The 22,652-nt window shown below is 39.6% G+C and overlaps 1 protein-coding gene across 2 annotated transcripts in view; it reads left to right on the top strand.

Moving 5' to 3' along the window:
* Positions 1–22,652, top strand: part of PRKAR2B (protein kinase cAMP-dependent type II regulatory subunit beta) — a 102,614-nt gene that overhangs the window by 69,935 nt on the left and 10,027 nt on the right. For both annotated transcript variants that reach the window (XM_053897954.1, XM_019451187.2), the window contains exons 4-7: positions 3,635–3,718; positions 14,108–14,214; positions 17,238–17,391; positions 22,197–22,298. In XM_053897954.1, the coding sequence (XP_053753929.1) occupies positions 3,635–3,718; positions 14,108–14,214; positions 17,238–17,391; positions 22,197–22,298 (447 nt within the window). The remainder of the gene's footprint in view (positions 1–3,634; positions 3,719–14,107; positions 14,215–17,237; positions 17,392–22,196; positions 22,299–22,652) is intronic.

The raw sequence follows: 22,652 nt of genomic DNA, 5'->3' as shown, positions 1-22,652 counted from the left end.
GGTCATGAGTTTGAGCCCCATGTTAGGTGTAGAGCTTATTTAAAGAAAAAACCAAAAAACTGTATTTATGAACACTTGAATTTGAATTGTATCTAATTTTGATGTATCAGGAAGTATGAATTCTTTTGATTTTTATTTATCCCAATCATTCTTAGCTTAGGGGCCATGCAAAACGAATTTGGCCTTCAGGCCATAGTTTGCTGACCCTGGTTTAGAGAATAAATTTTGTAGCCAGCCTCCCTAGGATGAATCATAGCTCTGCAGCTCTGAACTTTCTGACATTGAAGAAATTACTTGGGACAAGTTCATTTTAATATAGGAGATCATACAGTAGTTTTCTTATTCTGTTGGCTTATTTTACCTAGCATGAATTGCTACCTGCTTCATGGGGTCAGTTACTAGGATAAAATGAGTTATTATTTTTAAAGCCCTGAAACCAGTGCCTGGCACATAATAAATGCTATATAATTATTTGGTTTTTTGTTTTATAAATTATTTGTTTAAAAAATAAGATTTTTATCTGGAAATCAGAAATAAATTTTAATTAAAAAATAAAGTGGCTGCTAGTAAGAAGAAGTCACAGTTGGGTGTATTGCTGAAGCCTTAGTTTTCCATATGCAGATCTTACATGTAGGATCACACCAAACCCAAAAGAAAAACAGAGCCTTTAGAAGCAGGAGAGCATCTTTTGAGCAGTTGGTTACAGGGTGGAGGCACCCAGAGTCTCAAAGATTCACCATATTTCTGACTGCTTTCCAGAGCATAGAGCAGGATTTTAATGCAGGGTCTGTTGTAAAAGATAAAAAAAGACTCTGGATACAGAGGAGTGATGGTGGGGAGAGGGGACAGAGGGAGAAAGGAAAGCAGTAGACAGTAGCTGTGGTGGCAGGATTAAGAACCAAGATTTAAAAGTGTTAGTTCTTGGGGCATCTGGGTGGCTCAATCTGGTAGGCGTCTGACTTTGGCTTAGGTCACGATCTTGTAGTTCATGGGTTCAAGCCCCATATAGGGCTCTGTGCTGACAGCTCAGAGCCTGGAGTCTGCTTCGAATTCTGTGTCTCCCTCTGTCTCTGCCCCTCCCCTGCTCTCTCTCGCTCTCTCTGTCTCTCTCTCTCTCTCTCAATATAAATAAACATTAAAAAAATTAGAAGTGTTAATTCATAAGAATGGAGGTAGTAGGAGAGAGAGAAAAGGAAACTGCTGTTGTGTGAGGGGTTCCGTACAGAGTGAATGGTTGGGGCAAAAGACTTAAATTCATTACAAGAGTAAATCAAGTGCAAGGTGGTGCTAAGAAAGATTAAAGAAGACAATTTTGGTAATACAGTCACACCTCAGCACTTCATGAAGGAGGTGGTCTCCGTTCCCAAGGGTCCAGGGAACTTCCAAGATGGGGTGAAAGGCAGGAAGCTTTTGTAGGACAAGGAATAAGGAACAAGGAAACAAGTATAGAGCCCGGGGTGGCATGGCTTTGGGGGTTGGCTACTGGCCATGCTATGTTTCTGGTGCAGCAGAGTATTTACGGGAACACGAAAGCTATTTAAATTGTGGTTTGCTGACGTTGCTCCCTGGGCAGGAATCCCTCCATCTTGGGCCTAGAAAGTTATTTCAGCAAGGGTGCCATGGTATCCCTGACTTTTTCTCTCTGAGGACAGAGCTTCTCAGCAGGCAGACATTTTATGATTGTTTCAGTGTTGAAGATCTAGTTGGATTTTGTGAAGTGAGAGGTGACTGTTTTATTGTGTTAGCCTTCCTTATTTGAAGTAGGAAGATAGGAATTTTGGTTGGCATGAATTTTTTTAATGCCCAGATTTAAAAAATTTCTTGTGTTGTAAGCAGTGAGTTAGTTGGCATCAGGGTCTGCTTTTTCTGTGTCCATATGTCATCTTAGAATCTAGTTTGAGGTGAAGTTTGCTTATATCTTACCCATATGGGAAAAAATGCAATGACTTCCTCTCCCACTGGCTAATACTCTTTTGAGGAGTATATAAATGCTACACAGACAGGCATACCTTGGAGATACTGTGAGTTCAGTTTCAGACTACCGAAATAAAGCATGTATTACAGCAAAGCCACTCAAATGAACTTTTTGGTTTCCCAGCACAGAAAGAAGTTATGTTTACACTCTGTTGCAGTCTGTTAAATGTACAGTAGCATTATGTCTAAAACAACAACATCCTTGTCTTATTTAATTATATACTTTCTTGCAAAAAAATGCTAACCATCATCTGAGCTTTCAGCAGGTCCTAATAACTTATCTCAGACCACCACAACAAATACAGTAATAATGAAAAGGTTTGAAGTATTCCAAGAATTACCAAAATGTAACCCAAAGAGACAAAGTGAGCAAATGCTGTTGGAAAAATGGTGCCAACAGACTTGCCCAACACAGGGTCACCACACACCTTCAATTTGTAAACACACCTGTGAAGCACAATAAGGTGAAAATAAAATGAGGAAGGCCTGAATAACTGTAAATATTCTTTATTCCTCTTGGGCCTATGATTTTCATCAATTTTTAGCCACCTGAGATTGGCCTGAAGCACTGATTCTGATTTCCCATTGTGAGTTTTGGTATATTCATCGGCACAGAACTCACCCCTGCCTGGTTGTGGCTGTGCTGATGGCAGGGCCAGTGGCAGAAGGGCTGGGACACCTGCTCATCAGCTGCCATAGCCACTCTTGGAGCATTAGAATAGGAAAAGGTGGTGTGTCAGGGTCCAGGATGATGCCATGCCTGCTGTGTTTAGGACTGTCTCTTGCCTCTCTACTCATTTTATAGTTACAAACTACCAGTGTTCACAAAAGAGTGGGCCTTTTGGTTCAAGTTGGTTGAGGCTTCTGCTAGTCAAAAGGGACTCTGGAGAGTTGACAGGCCACACTTCCAGAAGGCATTCTGTTGGTCTTCCCCCTTCTGGAATGACAATTTAGGAAGAATATACCTCACTGGTTTTCTTTGAGCTCATTCTAAACTGAGCACACCAGTGAGCACAACCAGGACTGTTGGATTCATTTTTCCTCAAATCCACACTCCCTAGGCATGGCAGCATGCATTGACTTGGTCCCTTGGGAAAATCACTCTTTGGTCCGGGTAGTTAGGTACATTGTGCATAAAAATGTATCTAACATCTAATGCAATATACTTGTAAGAATTAATTAGCTTCTAGAGGCAATCAAGTTTCAAAGGGAAGATCAACATCCTGAAAGACTATTGCACTCAGTGGTAGAGTTGTGAAACAGTATTGAAGGCTATTGAGAGAATATTAAAACAGAATGAAGGCAGCCTGCAGATCTTCAACGTAGCTGTTTTGACCTGCTGCCGTTTTGTGTGTTCCTACTGGCTGGGAGCTTTGGAGTCTTTAGTGATGAGCCAATCACAAACTTTTACCAAATGAATATGCTAATCTGGGGGAAACACTCTTGAAAACCATTCCAGTGCTGAATTGATGAATGTGCACCACTTCCCAGATATCTGCTCTGTTACTTTCCCTTTCTTAGTGATCTGCTAGCTGAGGTCTGGCCACCTAAAGTGAACCTCAACACCGACCATTCTTCCCTCAAACATCCTGCTAGGAAATTTCACCCCTTACGAGTAAGATGAGTAGACTAATTGTTTGTTAATTTGGTATCCTTTTAGATTATACATCCCAAAACTGATGATCAAAGGAATCGATTGCAAGAGGCTTGCAAAGACATTCTGCTATTTAAGAACCTGGATCCGGTAAGACAAATCTCACTAACCAGAAATGGGTTTTTTTTTTCCCAGTGTCAGAGTGAAGAACTGGGTAGGGTCTTAGATTTTACCCTCTTTACAAGCTAACATCACCCAGGATGATGTAAAGGCCCCACCGTGGATACCTGCGTGTACAGTGGGGTTGTGTTCTAGGAGAGCAACCCCAGGCTTCGGAGGTGCTCTGTTGTCACAGCTAGGAGTTCACAGGCCTGCCTGCACCTTGTCTGGGGAAGACATTATTTCATCCCTCGAGGTTACTTGTTAGAAACATTCCCCTGAGAAATGGCCCAGATGAAGAGAAGGTAGGACCTTGCATTCTTTGTACAGCCAGTAGGAACGTGCAGGAGGGTGCAGGGCCCGTGGTGGATTGCCTCTCTTACCAGCTAGTAATAGTAATTACATTTTAATGTGTGACTTGTCTGTTATACGTATTTTAAAGGTAACATTTTGCTTGGCCTCAAAGGAGGGGGATTTCTTTCTTTCTTTCTTTCTTTCTTTCTTTTTTTTTTTTTTTTTGGTAAGGATTTCGAAATCTCTGGTCTTTGGTTCTGGGTGATTTTCTAGAATACCCTCTTTCAGTGTTTCGCCCTGAATTCTGACTTAATTGTTCTTTTCCTTCATCACAGATTATGCCTCTTCACTGCTCTGTGGTCCTTTGGGTTGCCATGATCCTGCTGCCATGATCCAAATGTGGGAAATGAGTCAACTCTTGTAGCTTACCTCAACTTTTCTTTGTTGGTCAAACACAGCATTTTATAGTTTTCAGATTGATGTCCTGGAGAAGAAAGCATTAAATTAACACCTACTCTTTTAAAGATAAGGTCTTCTGAAGGCCATTTTTATAAAGAGGAAGGGACTGCATTATACCAAATCTTCTATACTAGGTCATATGACACCTGCAACATTTTTAAAAAATCCTTTGTTTTGCGGTACCTGGGTGGCTAGGTCGCTTACATGTCTGCCTTCGGCTCAAGTCATGATCTCACGGTTCGTGGGTTCGAGCCCCACATCGGGCTCTCTGCTGTCAGCACGGAGCCTACTTCAGATCCTCTGTGTCCCTCTTTCTCTGCCCCTCCTCCACTTGCACTTGCTGTCTCTCTCTCTCTCTCTCTCTCTCTCAAAAATAAACAAACATTTAAAAAAATTCTTTTTTTCTAGTACCACATATGTGTCTTCACATCCTCCAGGAACACAGATTATACTTTGTGACTTTGGAGATGTTGTTTTAGGACCACACATTACAAGCTCTTGTCCAATTTGACTCAGGTCCTCTAGAATTCTGAGTTTGCGAAACTGTGAGCTCTAAAGAATGGGGGTGTTGGTTGTTTAATAATGAAAAATTAAGAAATGAAATTAAGATAGAAAAATATAGGAATTCAGTTTAGAAATGGAAACATTTTCTTGTAGTATTAAATTACAGATAGAATAAGTGACTAACGGGAATTTGTGAAATTTTGATGGGCTTCCAAATAATCACATATTTCATTTATCTAGAATGATAATGATTCTGTGAAATAAAAGATACTTAAACTATGTAATTTCTTTCTTTATTTTTTTTAATGTTTAATTTTGAGAGAGAGAGTGCAAGCAGGGGAGAGGCAGAGAGAGAGAGACACAGAATCTGAAAGAGGCTTCAGGCTCTGAGCTGTCACCACATCGCCTGACGTGGGGCTCGAACCCACAAACCATGATACAGGTCATGACCTGAGCCGAAGTCGGATGCTCAACCGACTGAGCCACCCAGTCACTCCTAAACTATGTGATTTCTATTGATCGTCCACCAGTGCGAGTCCAAATAATCACCAGTGGAAAGATACAACTTTGTGTGTGTATGGGGGTGGGCATTGGAATTAAACTAATTTAGTATTTAACTCTTGCCCTTCAGGTACATGTGGAAGACAGCTGTAAAATTAATCCTCAGTTTTTCCCTTCAGCTAAACAGATTATTTTTCAACTAGAACTTTACATGGGAATATTTCAGAACTCACCGAAAACAGTGCTTCTCACGCTCTGCTGCGCCTGTAAATCATCGGAGGATCTGGTGAAAAATGCAGGGTCTCGTTCAGTAGGTCTGTCATGGAGCCTGAGAGACTGCATTTCTCACCAGCTCCCAGGTGAGGCTGATGCTCCTGGCCCACAGCTATGCTTCCAGGAGCAGGGACTAGGGCCAGATGTAAAAATGCTCTAGTTCAGGTTTTTGGCACTCCCGCCTGTTATTTTGTTTGCATACTTTCCTATTGAATTGAACCCACATTTTAATGCATCAGCAATGACTAGACATTGCTATTCAGGTGCCTGTACACGAAGTGATAAACAGATGGGAGTGAAGTAGCTGTTAGGCATGTTTTCCGGGAATGCTTCCTATTCTGTTCTGTCCTCTAAATTGATTTTTCTTGCCATTTCAGCTTTAACTCTTTTAAAGCCCTGGAAAAGTGCATTTAAAATAATTAAATTTGGGGTACCTGGGTGGCTCAGTCGGTTAAGCGTCTGACTTCAGCTCAGGTCATGATCCCATGGTTTGTGGGTTCGAGCCCTGTGTCGGGCTCTGTTCTGACAGCTCAGAGCCTAGAGCCCACTTCAGATTCTGTGTCTCCCTCTCTCTCTGCTCCTCCCCCGCTCATGCTCTATCTCTTTTCCTCTCCCAATAATAAATAAACATTAAAAAAAATTTTAAATACGGGCACCTGGGTGGCTCGGTCGGTTGAGCATCCAACTTTGGCCTAGGTCATGATCTCGCAATTCGTGAGTTCGAGCCCCGTGTCGGGCTTGGTGCTGACAGCTTGGAGCCTGAAGCCTGCTTCCATATTCTGTGTCTCGCTCTCTCTCTGCCCCTCCCCTGCTCATGCTCTGTCTCTCAAAAATAAATAAATGTTTTAAAAAAATCTAAAAAAAATTTTTTAATAAATAGAATAATTAAATTACATTTAAAATAATTTTTTAAAAGCTATTACTAGTAGATTCTGGCAAGGAGCATCTTTATTTAATTAAAGTGATTATTTTTATAAACAGTAATTTTTTTGTAGCCTTCTTTTGCTTCTTTGATGAAAGTCTTCAATATGTATATATTTTTCAAAGGCCAGTTCATAGGGGAGGGAAAAAAAACAAGAAAAAGCCGCTTCACAAAATTAGCAAATTCATGAATTACCATTATTGAATATTTTATAGGGAAGAAGCAACATAGTTGCTTCCAAAAGATTTTTTTTTAATTTGAGCCTGAACTGTCTTGATTTATTTCCCTACTATCTCAGATCTTTCTGGGAATGATGCAAAATATAGATGAGTAAAAATGTATGTTTCTCAACAAATCACCACCTGGAATTAAAAAAACCTCCCCAAACATGACAGTTTGAAGATTTTAGGTTAAGCTTGTGGTCTTGAACAGTGTTCTGGTTTCTCATGATACACATTTTTTTTTACAGTAACCCAAATGCATTTACATTGAATGACATATTTGGCTCCTATAACCTGCTTATAAAACAGTGCCCTTCAGTTTGATGCCGTGCCCACATACTGTGCTCCAAAACCTGTATAAAGTGTTAGATGCCACAGAAATGCATGGTTCTTGTCCTCTTGGAACTTACGATTTGATGGGGGATCCAAATACCCACACCAAGCAATTTGGTAAAACATGGGAAATGCTGTAATGTAGTCAGGACACTGTGAGAGGGTGAGGGTCTCTCAGCCCCCTGAGGTTTCAGGAAGCTGGGGAGGCCACCTGAGCCGAGCCTCAGAAAATGAGTAGAGTAGGAACTTGGCAGGGGAAGAAAAGGGAGTGTTCTCACTGGAGCCTGGAGCAGAGGACACCCAGTGGAGGGAGCATAGGGTGTGTGTGTGTGTGTGTGTGTGTGTGTGTGTGTGTGTGTGTGTATGTGTGTGTATGTGCGCGCGCGCACGCGATGTGTCATAAAGGACTGTTCTTGACCTCCACCCTGCAGTGTTGGCTGCCTGTTGAAGGCAGTGGGAAGTCACACTTGAAATACTTTAAGCAGCAAAAGTAGTAATCGAATGTGTGTGACGTCACTGTGGTGGCAGGGTAGAGGGTAGAAAAGTGGGAAAAGGGATTTAGGGAAGAGGGGTGGTTTCATAAAATATTCAGGATTAGCAGAAGCTGGCACTTTTTAGGGACTGGATGATTTGTGACCTGATGCACAGGGTCTAGGATGTCTTCTTCCCAGTGTCTCCGCTGGAATGACCATGAGCTGGTACCTTTTTCTGAAATGGGAAAATTTGGAGCAGAAAAGGGGGGGCAGTAATTACTCACTTATAAGAAGAATGATCTAGGCTTTGTATCTAGCATCTCATCTCAATTCCCTGAAGTTATTGTGTAGCTTGGAAATCTTGCACCTCCTTGGCCTCTGAACGTTTTTTCCTGGGAGTGCTGTGTATGCATACGTTGAGCACAGCATTTGTAATTATGAATCTCTTTGAAGATATCCTTTTCATGAATATTTCAATGCTCGACTCAGTAGGCCATTTTTCTTCTGCAATATTTCTAATTTGAGACAAACTGAAATAATTTTCCTAGGCTCTCTGATAGGTTCTTTCATTAATGGAGAGTAAATTGTTATTTTTGAAGTGAGTCAGAGACCTTTCACCAAGCACAGTCACGGGTCTGTGTTCCAAAGAATAAGCTGTGGATTTCCTACTGTGGTTGTCAGTCACTGGGAAAACCTCTGCATATTAAATATTTCCTAAGTTCTTTTCACTCTGTGCATAATGATGGGGAAAGTGCATTTTGATTGATTAGAACAGACACCTATCACATTGAGAAGTTCTAGAAGAAATGATTGTTCTGTATTTTACCAGGAATTACTTTTCTATCGGTATGTGAATTCCTAAGCTTTATAATGTTCTAACATGCAGCCCATTCCAAGATGAGCAAAAAAAAAATAATGTATTTCATCTTTCTCTCCCATTTGACATTTAGAGAAAGAGCTAATCAATAAGGCTGATATTCCCTCTCCATTGGGCCTAAAAGACTTGGAATGTAAATAGTAAGCAAAACAAAATATTAGTAAACCATTTACTCAAACTTCGTAACTTTGATAGGTGACCATATGTTGCCTGGTTGATGAACTCATTTGGATAAAATGGTCCCTGTGAGGCCAATTAGCACCACATCAAGACAGCACTGTTTTACTGCCACATTGGCTTCATCTTCCACAGGGGCTGCTCTTTCCCACGTAGGTGCCAGCACTCACACAGGAACTGGGGGGTGGGGAGATGAAAACCATTTCCTGCAGACCACCTCTATCATTCCTCCAGAAGCTTTTCTTAGCCCACATGAAGATGCAGTAGTATGTTCTCTGTTTCAATGGAGAATTTGGCTTTTTTATTAATTAAAAATTTTAGGTGCACCTGGGTGGCTTAGTCTGTTGAGCTTCTGACTTGGGCTCAGGCCATGATCTCACAGTCCGTGGGTTCGAGCCCCGTGCCAGGCTCTGTGCTCACAGCTCAGAGCCTGGAGCCTGCTTCGGATTCTGTGTCTCCCTCTCTCCACCCTTCCCCTGCTCTCTGTCTCTCAAATCTTGCGGTTCCTGAGATCGAACTGTACATTGGTTTCTGCACTGACAGAACGGAGCCTGCTTGGGGTTCTCTCTCTCTGCCTCTCCCTCACACACTTGCACATATGTACCTCTCTTCCTCTCTCTCTCTCAAAATAATAACGTTTATTTAAAAAAAGAATAAAAGAATAGTCAAGGGAAGGAAATCCCCCTTCCACCCCTGCCTTCCAGCAGCCCAGCTTCTCAGGAGCCATGTTCTTTTAGTGTTCTCATGGTATTTCTTTAGGGTTATACTATGTATAGATCAGTACATTGTTTTGTTTTTGTATTTTTCAAGTTTTAATTTAAATTCTCGTTAGTTAATATGGTAAAATTGGTTTCAGGAATAGAATTTAGTAATTCATTACTTACATATGACACTCAGTGCTCATCACAAGTGCCTTCCTTAATGCCCATCAACCATTTAGCTCATCCCTCCCCAACCCCCGCCAACTTCCCTCCAGCAACCCTTAGTTTGTTCTCTATATTTAAGAGTCTCTTATGGTTTGTTTCCCCGCTCCCCACTCTTTTTTTCCTTCTGTTATTAATATTATTATTATAAGTTTATTTATTTTGAGAGAGAGAGAGTAGAAGAGGGACAGAGAGAGAGGGAGACAGAAAATCCCAAGCAGGCTCTACACTGTCAGCACAGAGCCCAGTGTGGGACTTGAACTCATGAGCTATAAGATCATGACTGAGCCAAAACCAAGAGTTGGAAGCTTAACTGACTGAGCCACCCAGGTGCCCCTGTTTTGTTTCTTAAATTCCACATGTGAGTGAAATCATGTGGTATTTGTCTTTCTCTGACTGACTTATTTCACTTAGCATAATACTAGCTCCATCCACATCATTGCAAATGGTATGATTTCATTCTTTTTGATGGTGAAGTAATATTCCATTGTGTGTGTGTGTGTGTATACACACACACACACACACACACACACACACACACACACACATACTTACCACATCTTCTTTATCCATTCATTAGTTGATGGACACTTGGGTTCCTTCCATAATTTAGCTATTGTTGATAATGCTGCTGCTATAAACATTGGGTTGCATGTGCTCCTTCAAATTTGTATTTTTGTATCCTTTGGGTAATACCTAGTAGTGCAATTACTGGGTTTTAGGGTAGTTCTATCTTTAACTTTTTGAGGAACCTCCATACTGTTTTCCACAATGGCTGCACCAGTTTGCATTCTCACCAACAGTGTAAGAAGGTTCCTCTTTCTCCACATCCTTGGCAACATTTGTTAATTTTAGCCTTTCTGACAGGTGTCAAGTGGTATCTCATTGTGTTTTGATTTTGTATTTCCCTGATGATGAGTGATGTTGAACATCTTTCTTTGTGTCTGTTAGCCATCTGGATGTCTTTGAAAAACTGTCAGTTCATATCTTATGCCCATTTTTTAACCGTATTATTTGTTTTTTGGGTGTTCAGTTTAATAAGTTCTTTATAGATTTTAGATACTAACTCTTTATCTGATATGCCATTTGCAAATATCTTCTCCCATTCCATAGGCTGCCTTTTAGTTTTGTTGATTGCTTCCTTTGCTGTGCAGAAGCTTTTTATATTGATGAAGTCCCAGTAGATAATTTTTGCTTTTGTTTTCCTTGCCTCTGGCAATGTGTTAGAAAGAAGTTGCTATGGCCAAGGTCAGAGAGGTTTCTGCCTGTGTTCTCTAGGATTTTGATGCAAATATTAAAGACCCACAGCTAATATCATCCTCAATGGGGAAAAACTGAGAGCTTTTCCTCTGTGGTCAAGAACAAGACAGGAATGTTCACTCTCACCATTGTTATTTAACAATGGAAGTCCTAGCCTTGGCATTCAGACAACAAAAAGAAATAAAAGGCATTTAAATCAGCAAGAAAGAGGTCAAACTTTGACTACTCTCAGACACCATGATCCTTTAGGTAGAAAACCCCAAAGACTCCACCAAAAATTACTAGAACTGATATATGAATTCATCAAAGTTGTAGGATATAAAATCAATGTACAGAAATATGTTGCATTTCATTATGCCAATACTGAAGCAGCAGAAAGAGAAATCAAGGAATTGATCCCATTTATAGTTGCACCAAAAACCGTAAGATACCTAGGAATAAACCTAAGCAAAGAGGTTAAAAGATCAGTGTATCCTTTTTAAATTTTGTTGGCAGCAAACTTCCCACAGCGTTCTGCCCAGTTCTTCTTTTTACTGAACAATAATCTATATTTATGGAAGTTCCATATTCTTTTAAAAAATTATTTGTATCACTATTTATAAAAGTTTAAATTGGTAACATTTATATATTATAAAGCCATATCAAGAAAACACATTAACATTTTGCTGTTGTCTGATTTATTAAAATTGTATAACAAAGGAGGACCCACATCATCAAAATAACATTGAAAAAGAAGAGCAAAGTTCAGGACTCACACTTGCCAGTTTCAAAAATTTTACTACAGAGCTCCAATAATAAAAATAATGTGCTACCGGCGTGGGCAGACACATAGAACCAAGGAGTAGAATGGAGAGTCTACAAACAAACCCTATAGTTTTGATTGATACATTTGATCTGATGTCCATTTGATTTTGACAAGAGTGCCAAGACCATTCAATGGGGAAAAGAACAGTCTCTTCAGCAAATGGTGCTGAGACAACTGGACATCCACACACAGAAGAACCAGGTTGGACACCTCCTTTACACTGTACACAAAGATTAAGTCAAAGTGGATCCAAGACCTTAAATGTAAGCTCCCAAACTATAAAAACTCTTCGAAGAAAACACAAGGGTAAGTGTTCATGACCTTGGATTTAGGGAGACACCAAAAACAGGAATATGAAAAGAAAGAAATTGGACTTCATAAAAAATAAAAATTTTGTGCATCAAAGGACATTATCAAAAAAAAATGAAAGACATTCTGCTAAATAGAAAATATTTGCAAATCATATATATAAGGGCATGATCTCCAAAATCTATAAAAAAAACTCTTACAATCCAACAACCAAACAACAACCTAACTTAAAACTGGGCAAAATACCTGAATAGACATTTCTCCAAAAAAGATTTACAAGTGACCAATAAGCACGTGAAAAAATCCTCAACATGGCCAGTCATTGGGGAAATGTCAGTCAAAACCTCAATGAAATACCAGCGCAGCCTCACTAGGGTGGGTAATTTTTTTTTTTTAAGGGAAAATAACAAGTGTTGGTGAGGATGTGGAGAAACAGAAACCCTAGTACATTGCTGGTGGGAAAGAAACTGGTTTAGGCACTGTGGAAAACAGCTTGGCAGTTTCTCAAAAAGTTAAACATAGAATTACCATAGAATTCAGCAGCTCCACTCCTGGGTATAACCCAGAAGAATCAACATAGATATTCAAACAAATACTTGAATATGAATGTTCAATATTCATGCCCAACGTGTCAGCAATCCAAGTGTTCACTGATGGATGAGTGGATAAACATTATGGTATATTTACAGTGGGGTATCATCCATCCATAAGGAGGAATGAAGTATGATAGACCTAGAACAAGGACAGACCTTGAAAACCTTACTTACATACACTAAGTGAAATAGTCGATGGATAAGGTCATATGTTGTATGATTGCATTATATGAAATATCCAGATTAGGTGAATCCATGGAGACAGAAAACAAGTAGGTGTTGCCAGGAGCTAGTGGGAGGGGAGAATAGCAAGTGACTGCTTGGTGGGCACAGGGTTTTGGGGAGCAATGAAAATGTTTTGGAACTAAGAAGTGATGGTTGCACAACTTTTTGTGGCCACTGAATTGTTCACTTAACCATGGATAATTTTATGGGAAATTTTACCTCATAAAAACATTTTGTATATATAATTCATCTGAACATTTTGATTGCCATTAGTTTTAATATTTAATGGCTAAAATACACTTTAAGGATGCAATTAAATCAACTGCTTACAGACTCAATCACTGAAGTGCCTCCACTAAATCCCTGGGTACCAGAGAACATAGTTTGAGAAACACTGAGCTCTTTTGTGTATTCTAGGGTCTTCAAATTATTCCTGTATTCTGAGGAAAGATTTCTTCACCTAGTTTATTCTCGCTAGCTGAAGTTTATCCTTAAGCCTTGTCAACCATGCTTTAGCAGAATAAAAATTTTATATAGTTTTAATAGTTGTTGAAGAATAGTTTGAGGTTTCTGGCTTCCGTTTTAATAAATCTGTCCTAGCGAGGCGAAAGGTTGCTTCTTGAGGAGAACCTTAGTGACAAAGAAGAGTGATAAAAAATTTGCCACAGTCATTTTTGGTTTTGCTTTTGTTGTTTTTCTGTTCCGTTCTATTTTGGTTTTGGTGCTAAACCAAAAAGGATTGGAGTTAGAATTTGAATTCAGTAAGTTATTTAGGTAATCTCTATGTAAATTCTAGTGATGACTAATATAGGGAAGTTTTAAAAACAAGGATCTTGGAAACACATTTGCAATAGTTCTTTACTAACCTAGGTATTTTAATTGCCCAGATTATATTTCACAGTTAAGTTATATGATGGTTTGGTGGTTCATTTTTCAGTATATTAGTGATGTTTGCACTGAAATATTCTGAAGTAGCCAATAATTACTTTCATTCAGGCACTGAATATAAGAGGAAATATATAATCTTCTTATTTGTATGTGGTAAGGAGGACTGTATGTGTGTGTGTGTGTGTGTGTGTGTGTGTGTGTGTGTTTTGTAACACTTAGTGGCAGTGATGGCATTTCGATTTCTTTGAGCTTGTTCACAGAAATATAAAGCTGATTATGGTTAGTCAAGAGAACATATTACAGATAAACATAAGGATTGTATCTTTTCTTTAAAAAAAAATAGGAGCAGATGTCTCAAGTGTTAGATGCCATGTTTGAAAAATTGGTCAAAGAAGGGGAACATGTAATTGATCAAGGCGATGATGGTGACAACTTCTACGTGATCGATCGGTAAGTCTCGCGTTAACTTCACTGATGCAATGTAATGAACCTCTCGTGTGAAATCTCAGCGGTTCTCCTAATGACTGGCAAATTAATATTTGATCATTGCTGTTACCTCTTTATTCTTAGTACTACATAACAGGCACCAGAAACCTGCTGTGAATACGTGTGGTGAAATCACCTTAGAGCACGGAAGAAGGCATAGTTTATAGAAGAACTGATGATATTGGTTTGTGAAATCTATAAATCCCAGTCGTTTCCTGCGAGCTACCTCATTTATTAACTTCTGCTGGAGAGGACGCCTGTTATAGTTAGGACGGAAGCAGAGCACGGCCTTGGGGGTGTCGAATCCTATAACTCAACCTCTGTTATGTTTTTTAAAAGGTTCTTTTTTTTTTTTTTTAATGAACTCTAAAGTAAAACACGCCCATGGTAGGAGAGAGTAGTTAATGCTCTTTCCAGAAATTGTTCTGCATTCTTGTGCATTAAAAGCATTATAGAGAAGTGATTTTAAAGCACTGTAGATAAATTATTTTATTTCAGTGAGAAGGCATATGTTCGTACCGAAAATGTAATTTCAGAAAACTTAAGTGGTGCTTTACGTGATCAGCGAACCATGTGCTTTAAGTGACAATTAGGTAAGAGCCCTAAACTGTTAATGGCAGAGCAGTCTGAACTGAGTCTTGAGGTCTTCGCTTTTGGAAAGCGATGATAAAGTGTTTATGAGACCATTGGCATCCCCTGCCCCTCCCATTCCAGGTGCAACACAGGACTTCTCCCTGCCAGTTCACTGGGTTGTATTTGCTGCTCTGAGTAGAGTTGTGCTCAACTCAGAACCTTGCAGAAAATCGCAGCCATGTGTCTGCACAGGCCTCGTTTCTTGACTCGGCCCTCCTACATCAGTGATCGAACATGCTCTCCACATCGAGGGTGCTCGCTGACTCCTCCATTCCCTCATCCCTAATGCCTCAGTGACCTGTAGAGCTGTTGGCAAGATGGTAGCCAGGGCTAGGGTGAGCTCTCCGATTTTAGAACAGACCCATTTATCCCATACGTAAATTAAAGTCTTGATCTTCGTGTCATTAACAGCCGTCATCATTGAAACACCTCAGAAATTCCCTCAGCTTTTAAAGTGTATTTAACTGTAGGGGTATATGAGAAACCCAAATGTGGTTAAAAACTCCCTTAAATTTCCCTTTTCGGTTAGCTCCTCATCACCCATTTGTCAGGTGAAAACTCCCAGGCACAGGGAAGTGACGGTAGTCAGTTAAAGTCAGCCAGCCCAGCATCCAGGTCTCTTGGCCACTGTTTGTGGTCTTTCCACAGCTTCACACTGCCTGACCCCTCATGTTATCAGGGAAGAAATCTATATGAAAAGGCAGTACAGATTATAGACTGACGTGATCGCAGGTGACTGATAGTTATTTTACTTCTCATCAGCACATTTGTTGTGTATTTTATTCTGTTCAAAGGAGGAAATGTAGAGAACGTGTTTAGTGCAAGTGTAGATAGTGCCAAGAGAAGAAGTAATCTGTACTTGAAAAACAGTCATGAAACAAATTTTAGAAGGTATCCTTGAAAAGCCATTCTGTCCATGAATGTACAAGCCAGTTAGTCTCTTATTAGTATCTTTGACTAGTTTCTAACGTTTTTTTGTTTTTGCTTTTGTTGTATCCTTATCATTCATAATCCTTTCCTAATCTTCAAAGCTCTCTCTTTTTTGTTTTTGTTAAGGGTTTAACCAACACGATAAAGGCAAAGAACTTCTGCCAGCTGCCCTCCTGGTGTTTCGGCCAGCCTTGAAGCCATGTTCTCTGATAAAATACAGTGTGTGGAAAGACAGTCTTCCACAAGAAGAATGCAGTTATATAGAGAGAGGATCTGTCAAATATGTAGCACAGTGCCATGCAGACTGAGTGTTACTTGCCTAGAATAAGAACCCAAATAAAAGATAAGCACAGAATAAAAAGACCTACAGAAAGACCAGAATCAGATAGTCTGAATTTCTACCACTTTTTGCTTTAGATTGGGGTGTCAGTCTACAATAAAGGGCCAAGTGATGTAAAGAGCTCCAGTAAATTTTTTAGGCTTTGTAGGCCATGTGGTCTCCGTCACAACTACTCAGCTCTGTTGTGGCAGTATATATCAGTGATCAGTAAGCCATAAACAAACCCGTGCGTCTGTGTTCCAGTAAAACTTGATTCATGAAAGCAGGCAGCCAGTCTGTGGGCCATGCTTTGCTGGCCCCCCTTAGATTATAAAGGACCCTTGTAAGTGTTGTACAATGGTGCTGACCAAATTGTTAGAGCTGTATGTTTTTTTTTTTTAAGTTATTTTCTTCTGGACCGCATGGGTGGCTCAGTTGGTTGAGTGTCTGATTCTTGATTTCAGCTCAGGTCGTGATCTCACGGTTTGTGAGTTCGAGCCCGGGGTCGGGCTCCATGCTGACAGTGCAGAGCCTGCTTGGGAGTTTCTCTCTGCCCACCGCCCCCTGCCTGCCCCCCTCAAAATAAGTCAATATTTTAAAAAAGAAAAGTATTTTCCTCTCATTTCAGAAGTAATACATGTTCATGTGGGAGACAGAACCTCTTTAATTAGGTAGTGAACATTCTAGAATCTTTCACTATTCTTAATGCTCAGAGATAAATACAGACAGCTTTGTTTCATATACATTCCTTCAGAAGGATGCCTACACATACACTATTTGGTTGTAGTCTTCTATTTTCATCATTTATTTTATTATTGTAAACTTTTATTGTTTAGTCTCTTTTTCTACCACAGACCCATGTATGGTCCTTACCCTCATCTAGGTGATGGTGTCTTCCTGCTTGTGTGGCACAGATGTTGTCTCTGGCACAGATGTTGTCTCTGGCACATACTGATGCCCTTTTATTCCTTATCAACCAACAGAGGAGAAAGGGAAGCTGGAAATGGGATTTTTCTTGCACAGGGCTCTTCTCTGAAATTATGTTTGATAGTAATGAGATTTTGCTTGAATTATTTTTACCTCTTACTTTTCATATGTCCAACAGAGGAACGTTTGATATTTATGTGAAATGCGATGGTGTCGGAAGGTGTGTTGGTAACTACGACAATCGTGGGAGTTTCGGTGAACTGGCCTTAATGTACAATACGCCCAGAGCAGCTACGATCACTGCTACCTCTCCGGGTGCTCTGTGGGGTTTGGTGAGTGAAATATTTACGTGACCACGATGTTATTTGTCAATGTTGTTATGACGGAAGCCAGGTAGATGGAATTATTTTAGTTCTAATAGCTGGATTTCTTTGCCATCCTCATCAGCCATCAGGGTATTTGTTATATAGTGGATGCTGAACTGTTGGGTCTGTGCTGAGACTGTGCTGAGTTAAATCTTCACGTTCTTTCCCTGATCAAGTCAGGAGCGTACCCTCCTGGCCCTGGGAAGGATACTCAGATCCAAAATGCTCTTAAAAACCAGCCACCCAGGCAAATGCACAGAGCCTTCAGTGTTGTGTTCTCAGATAGCTTTCCGTGGTGTTATATTATCTGTGCTTCCCAAAGTGTGCCCCCCCCCCACCCAGTAGCATCTGTATCACTTGGGTACTTGCTAGAAATGCAAATTCTGGGGGGTCCCACTTACCAATTCGGGCCCACTGACTCAGAAGCTCTGGAGATGGGGCCCAGTGATCCGTGCTTGAGCAAACCCACCATGTGACTCTGGCGCCTGAGAGCATTTGAGAATCCTCCATAAACAGATTCTCTTGGTGTGCTATAAATTGGTAACAACTTGGCATTGAAAAGCAGCTGGGTAGAGAGAGAGTACTTGATGTCAGTGCTTCTCACACACATGAGAATTACTTTGCAGGAGGCGGGGGCAGGGGGTGGTTAAAACAAATCCTTGCTGAGGCCGCACTATAGACTAATTTAATCAGACTCTGTAGAGTTGGGTCCTGGGCTTTTAAAATGAATTTGTTAATAGTGATATTTGTATAAGGCTTAAAAGTCAGTTTAAAGACACTTGGGTGAGGTGGGAAGGGAGGGTCTTTTCATACGTGGTATCAGGGTGCAGAGTAGCTGATTCTAGAAGACTATTTAAGATGGTGCTTCTCAGACTCCAGTGTGCTTACCTGGGAACATAGTTAAAATGTAGATTCTGGTTCACTAGGTCTGGAATGAGGCCTGTGATTTTGTGTTACTCATAAGCTCCCAGGGCACCCCAGTGCTGCTGTGCTCAGAACACACTATTTAAGTAGCGCTGATTTAAGGGCATGTTTGTGATACTTGTATTTTCCTTTTAAATTGTTGAAAACAGCCCACCCTGTAGTTTCAACACAGATATATTCGCTCAAGAATCCTTTTGTGGAAGGAAGAGAGGTTGAGAAATTGGAAGTCTGTTAGGATCTGGTTCCCAAGGACTATAGCTTTACAGAAGTAGCACATTACTCGGTGATGTCTCAGCATTTAACTGTGAAGCAAATTCAGTTGATAAAAATGTCTTGCTCAAAGAAACAGTACATACTGTATTTCCTCTTATGAGAATCAGGCAGTTATTGTTTACATAGTAAAGATGTGATGGGTCTCATTTTCAGATGTACAAGAAAAATGGGAATTGTTTCACACGGGAGGAAACTCATTGTCATCTGAAGTGTTTCAGGGACTATTAAAGATTTGAACACCCAAAGCCAGCTAAGTAGAAACTCCTGACCAGACCAGGCTAGGTCCATAGGAAGTGTTTGCCTGTCATCAGAATGGTGGGCTGAACCCACAGTCTGCTGTGAGCTGTTTCATTAAGGAAGGCACCAGTTAAAAATGTATTTATTCCGGGGCGCCTGGGTGGCTCAGTTGGTTAAGTGTCCGACTTCGGCTCAGGTCACGATCTCGCGGTATGTGAGTTCGAGCCCCGCATCGGGCTCTGTGCTGACTGCTCAGAGCCTGGAGCCCGTTTCAGATTCTGTGTCTCCCTCTCTCTCTGACCCTCCCCCGTTCATGCTCTGTCTCTCTCTGTCTCAAAAATAAATAAATGTTAAAAAAAAATTTTTAAAAATGTATTTATTCCAGGGGCACCTGGGAGGCTCCGTCGGTTAAGTGTCCTGGTGCAGTGTCCTGGTGCACCTTAAACTATGTATGGAGGTCCAGCATTTCCCAGTGTGTGATACTCAGGCCATCAAGAAGGATCAAGCATTTTCAGAGATTTTTACTCATCTATAGATGTTATTAAAGTGGGCAGTTTGTGATGGTCACCTTTGGGTATGTGCATGACCACAGCGACTTTTTAAAGATTAGGATAGTGAACATATCACTTAATATTTCAAACCTGGTTTTTGAAGAGCAACTTATCAAACTAGCCCCTTTTCAGAGAAAGTCGAGTAGAAAAGATACTTTTCTTTAAGGGCAACAGATTGGAGCTCTGCCATATATGTGCAGGTATAAAGATAAGCACATCCCAAGAGAAAAGTCCTTTGTGGACTCGTCTGACTTTGTAAATAGGACTCTTCGCCTTAGGGGATTAACTGATGTGCATGACCCTGCCCATGATTCGGGAGGCCATGATTGATGTGGCTAGGGTGAAAACTTTTGAAGTGGGCATTTCTGGATTTTAATTATATGTCACAGGGGGTGTGAAGAGGTGGGCCACTAATAAAATTTTTCCCGAGATGTACACTACTTTGTGGTTCGTCTCTAAATCACTAAACTATTTCTAGTCTTCTCTGTTTTGCAATTAACTCTGTCCATTAAACAGTGTTGCAGTTGGTTCCCAAATGATTATGTATCAGAATCACTTGGGGAGCTTTTATGAACTATAGATTATTGAGCCCTACATGCAGACACTGTTTGAGTCATTCAAGTCTGGGATCTGAGAAACCTTTGTTGTTGTTGTTGTTGTTGTTGTTGTTGTTGTTAACGCTAGAGCTGATTCTCATGCAGACCCAAGCTTGGAAATTATTTTAGTAAATTTACTAATTACCTTGCAAATTTTTCTCTTTTAAAAAAAGTTATTAGGATTGCAGCTCCAAATTACAGCTCTTGTAAAATTGTAATAAACTAAATGGGGGGAACAGGATGTTTGCTTTGCTTTCCTAGAGACTTATGCTCTCCACACTCTCATTTTTTCCCGTCCTACCAGTTCAATTAAATTCAGCCTTACTATGTCAGTGCAGTAATTTAATAATTAATGAACATAACTCCATTTTATTTTATATTAAAATGGTGTAATTGATTATCAGTGAATGACTAATTATGGGGACTCTTTACTATGAACTATTATGAATAATGTTTTGTAGAAATTTTTCAAAGTAGTTTGTAGGAAAACCATTTTTTGAGCTGTTTATTATCTTTAAAATTTTCCCTAGTTCCTTAATTGAGTTCTGTATCTTTGAGGTTAAGTAGTGTAAACAGAGGAACGTTTTAGGGCCCTGAGAATGGTAAACACTGGCATTCAGCTCTGACAGTCAAGAAAGTCATAGTTTCTCTGTGCACATTTTTTTAAAAAAGAAAAACTCTGACACACTGTGGATATGACAGCCTAGCATACATGATTTTTTAAGGTCTCATAGTTGCCTTATGATTAAAAAAATTTTGGGGGTGCCTGGTTGGCTCAGTTGGTTAAGTGTCTGACTCTTATGATCTCACAGGTCATGATCTCACAGTTTGTTGGTTTCAGGCCCGTGTCGGGCTCTGTGCTGACAGCTCAGAGCCTGGATCCTGCTTCAGATTCTGTGTCTCCCTCTCTCTGCCCCTCTTCCAGTCTCTCTCTCTCTCTCTCAAAAATAAACAAACATTAAAAAAAAATTTCTAATAGTGTTTTTCATGTATTTTTTTTCTGCAGCCCACATCAAGAAACACATTAGGAAATCTCACAACCAGCGCATGTGTATGTGTGTCTTTGTGTATAACTGAAATAAATCCCTAAATAACACTTTACTAAAAGATGTGCATGCTGAGATTTTCTATTCTTTATTTTTTATAAAAATGCTGGTCATGGATGAAGGGAGTCAAAAGGAACAGACTTCCATTTATAAAATTCATACAACCTGTGATGTCATGTACACCATGGCCACTGTAGCTCATAATACTGCATTGTATATTTGAAAGTTGCTAAGAGGGTAGATCTTAAAAGTTCTCTACTGGAAAAAAAGAATTCGTAACTATGTATGGTGATGAAAGTTAACTAGACTTACTGTGATCATTTCTCAATATATATGAATACCAATCATTGTATTGTACTCCCTAAACAAATTCAGTTTTGTAGGTCACTTATACCTCAATTTAAAAAAATGCTGGTATGTTCCACTGAAACGATTTTGTGACACTCTTGGGCTGTCATCCACAGTAAAAGAACTTGTGCTATCCTGAACTCAGAGACACACAGTGGTGGCTTCTGGAGACGGGGTGGTGTGGGGGGCATGTTGGTCAAAGGGTACAGATTTGCATTTACAAGGTGAATGAGTTCTGGGGATTGAATGAACATGATAATTATGGTTAACAACATTGTATTGTTGCTAAGAGAAGTCTTAAATGTGGTCCTTACAAAAAAGAAAAGGGTAATTATTATGTGAGGTGGTATTAACTAACTCTCTGTGGTAATCATTTCACAAGGTATATAAGTGTATCAAATCAACAAGTTATATACCTTAAACTTACACAGTATTATAGATCCTTTGGATCTCAATAAAGCTTGGAGGAAAACCAAGATGGTCCTATTGCCTTTTTTTAAATGGTGCAATAGTGCCACCTTGTGGTTTGTCCCAATTACACGTTGACCAGATCTGTTCTGAATTAAAGGAAACTCATGTTTCCTTTAAAAAAAATGAAAGTAATATTTTATATGGGTGTATATTTTATGATTGAAGAAATAAAAAATCTGCAAAGGATAATAATGGTAACCTTTTATTTCAAGGTCTTCAGTTATTGTTTGTTCCTTATAGGGAATAGAATGAAACTACTTCTTCAAACTTTTTTCCTAATAAAATCTGTCTTGTAACTGTATTTGTGTCTGCTGTTCTGCCTTTAGGACAGGGTAACCTTCAGGAGAATAATTGTAAAAAATAATGCCAAAAAGAGAAAAATGTATGAAAGCTTTATTGAGTCACTGCCATTCCTTAAATCTTTGGAAGTAAGTATATGTATATGCTTTTGTTTTATTTTGCTTTAAAATGTTTGGAATATTTTGTTCCATAGAAAAGTTTCTTTGAATAAAAATGTATCCACATTTTTAGTTGAAAAAATTAAATTGTGGTGTTTGTATAACTTGGTATTTCTTTTACTACCTATGACTGCATTTGTTTTATTTTGCTTAGTTTTACAAGTAATAGACTTCTGTGAGTATCTATAACATATTTATATGTGGGTTTTATCTAAAAGCAGACCTAATTAGTATTTACCCAAAGAAAACAAAAATACTTATTCAAAAGGTTACATACATCCCAGTGTTTAAAGCAGCTTTATCTACAATAGCCAAATTATGGAA

This window comes from Panthera pardus, unplaced genomic scaffold (assembly GCF_024362965.1).
Source record: "Panthera pardus isolate Hobbes unplaced genomic scaffold, ASM2436296v1 HiC_scaffold_8, whole genome shotgun sequence".
In the NCBI taxonomy this organism is placed as follows: domain Eukaryota; kingdom Metazoa; phylum Chordata; class Mammalia; order Carnivora; family Felidae; genus Panthera; species Panthera pardus.
The sequence above is the reverse complement of the archived record's forward strand: the minus strand, read 5'-3'. Positions and strand labels throughout refer to the sequence as shown.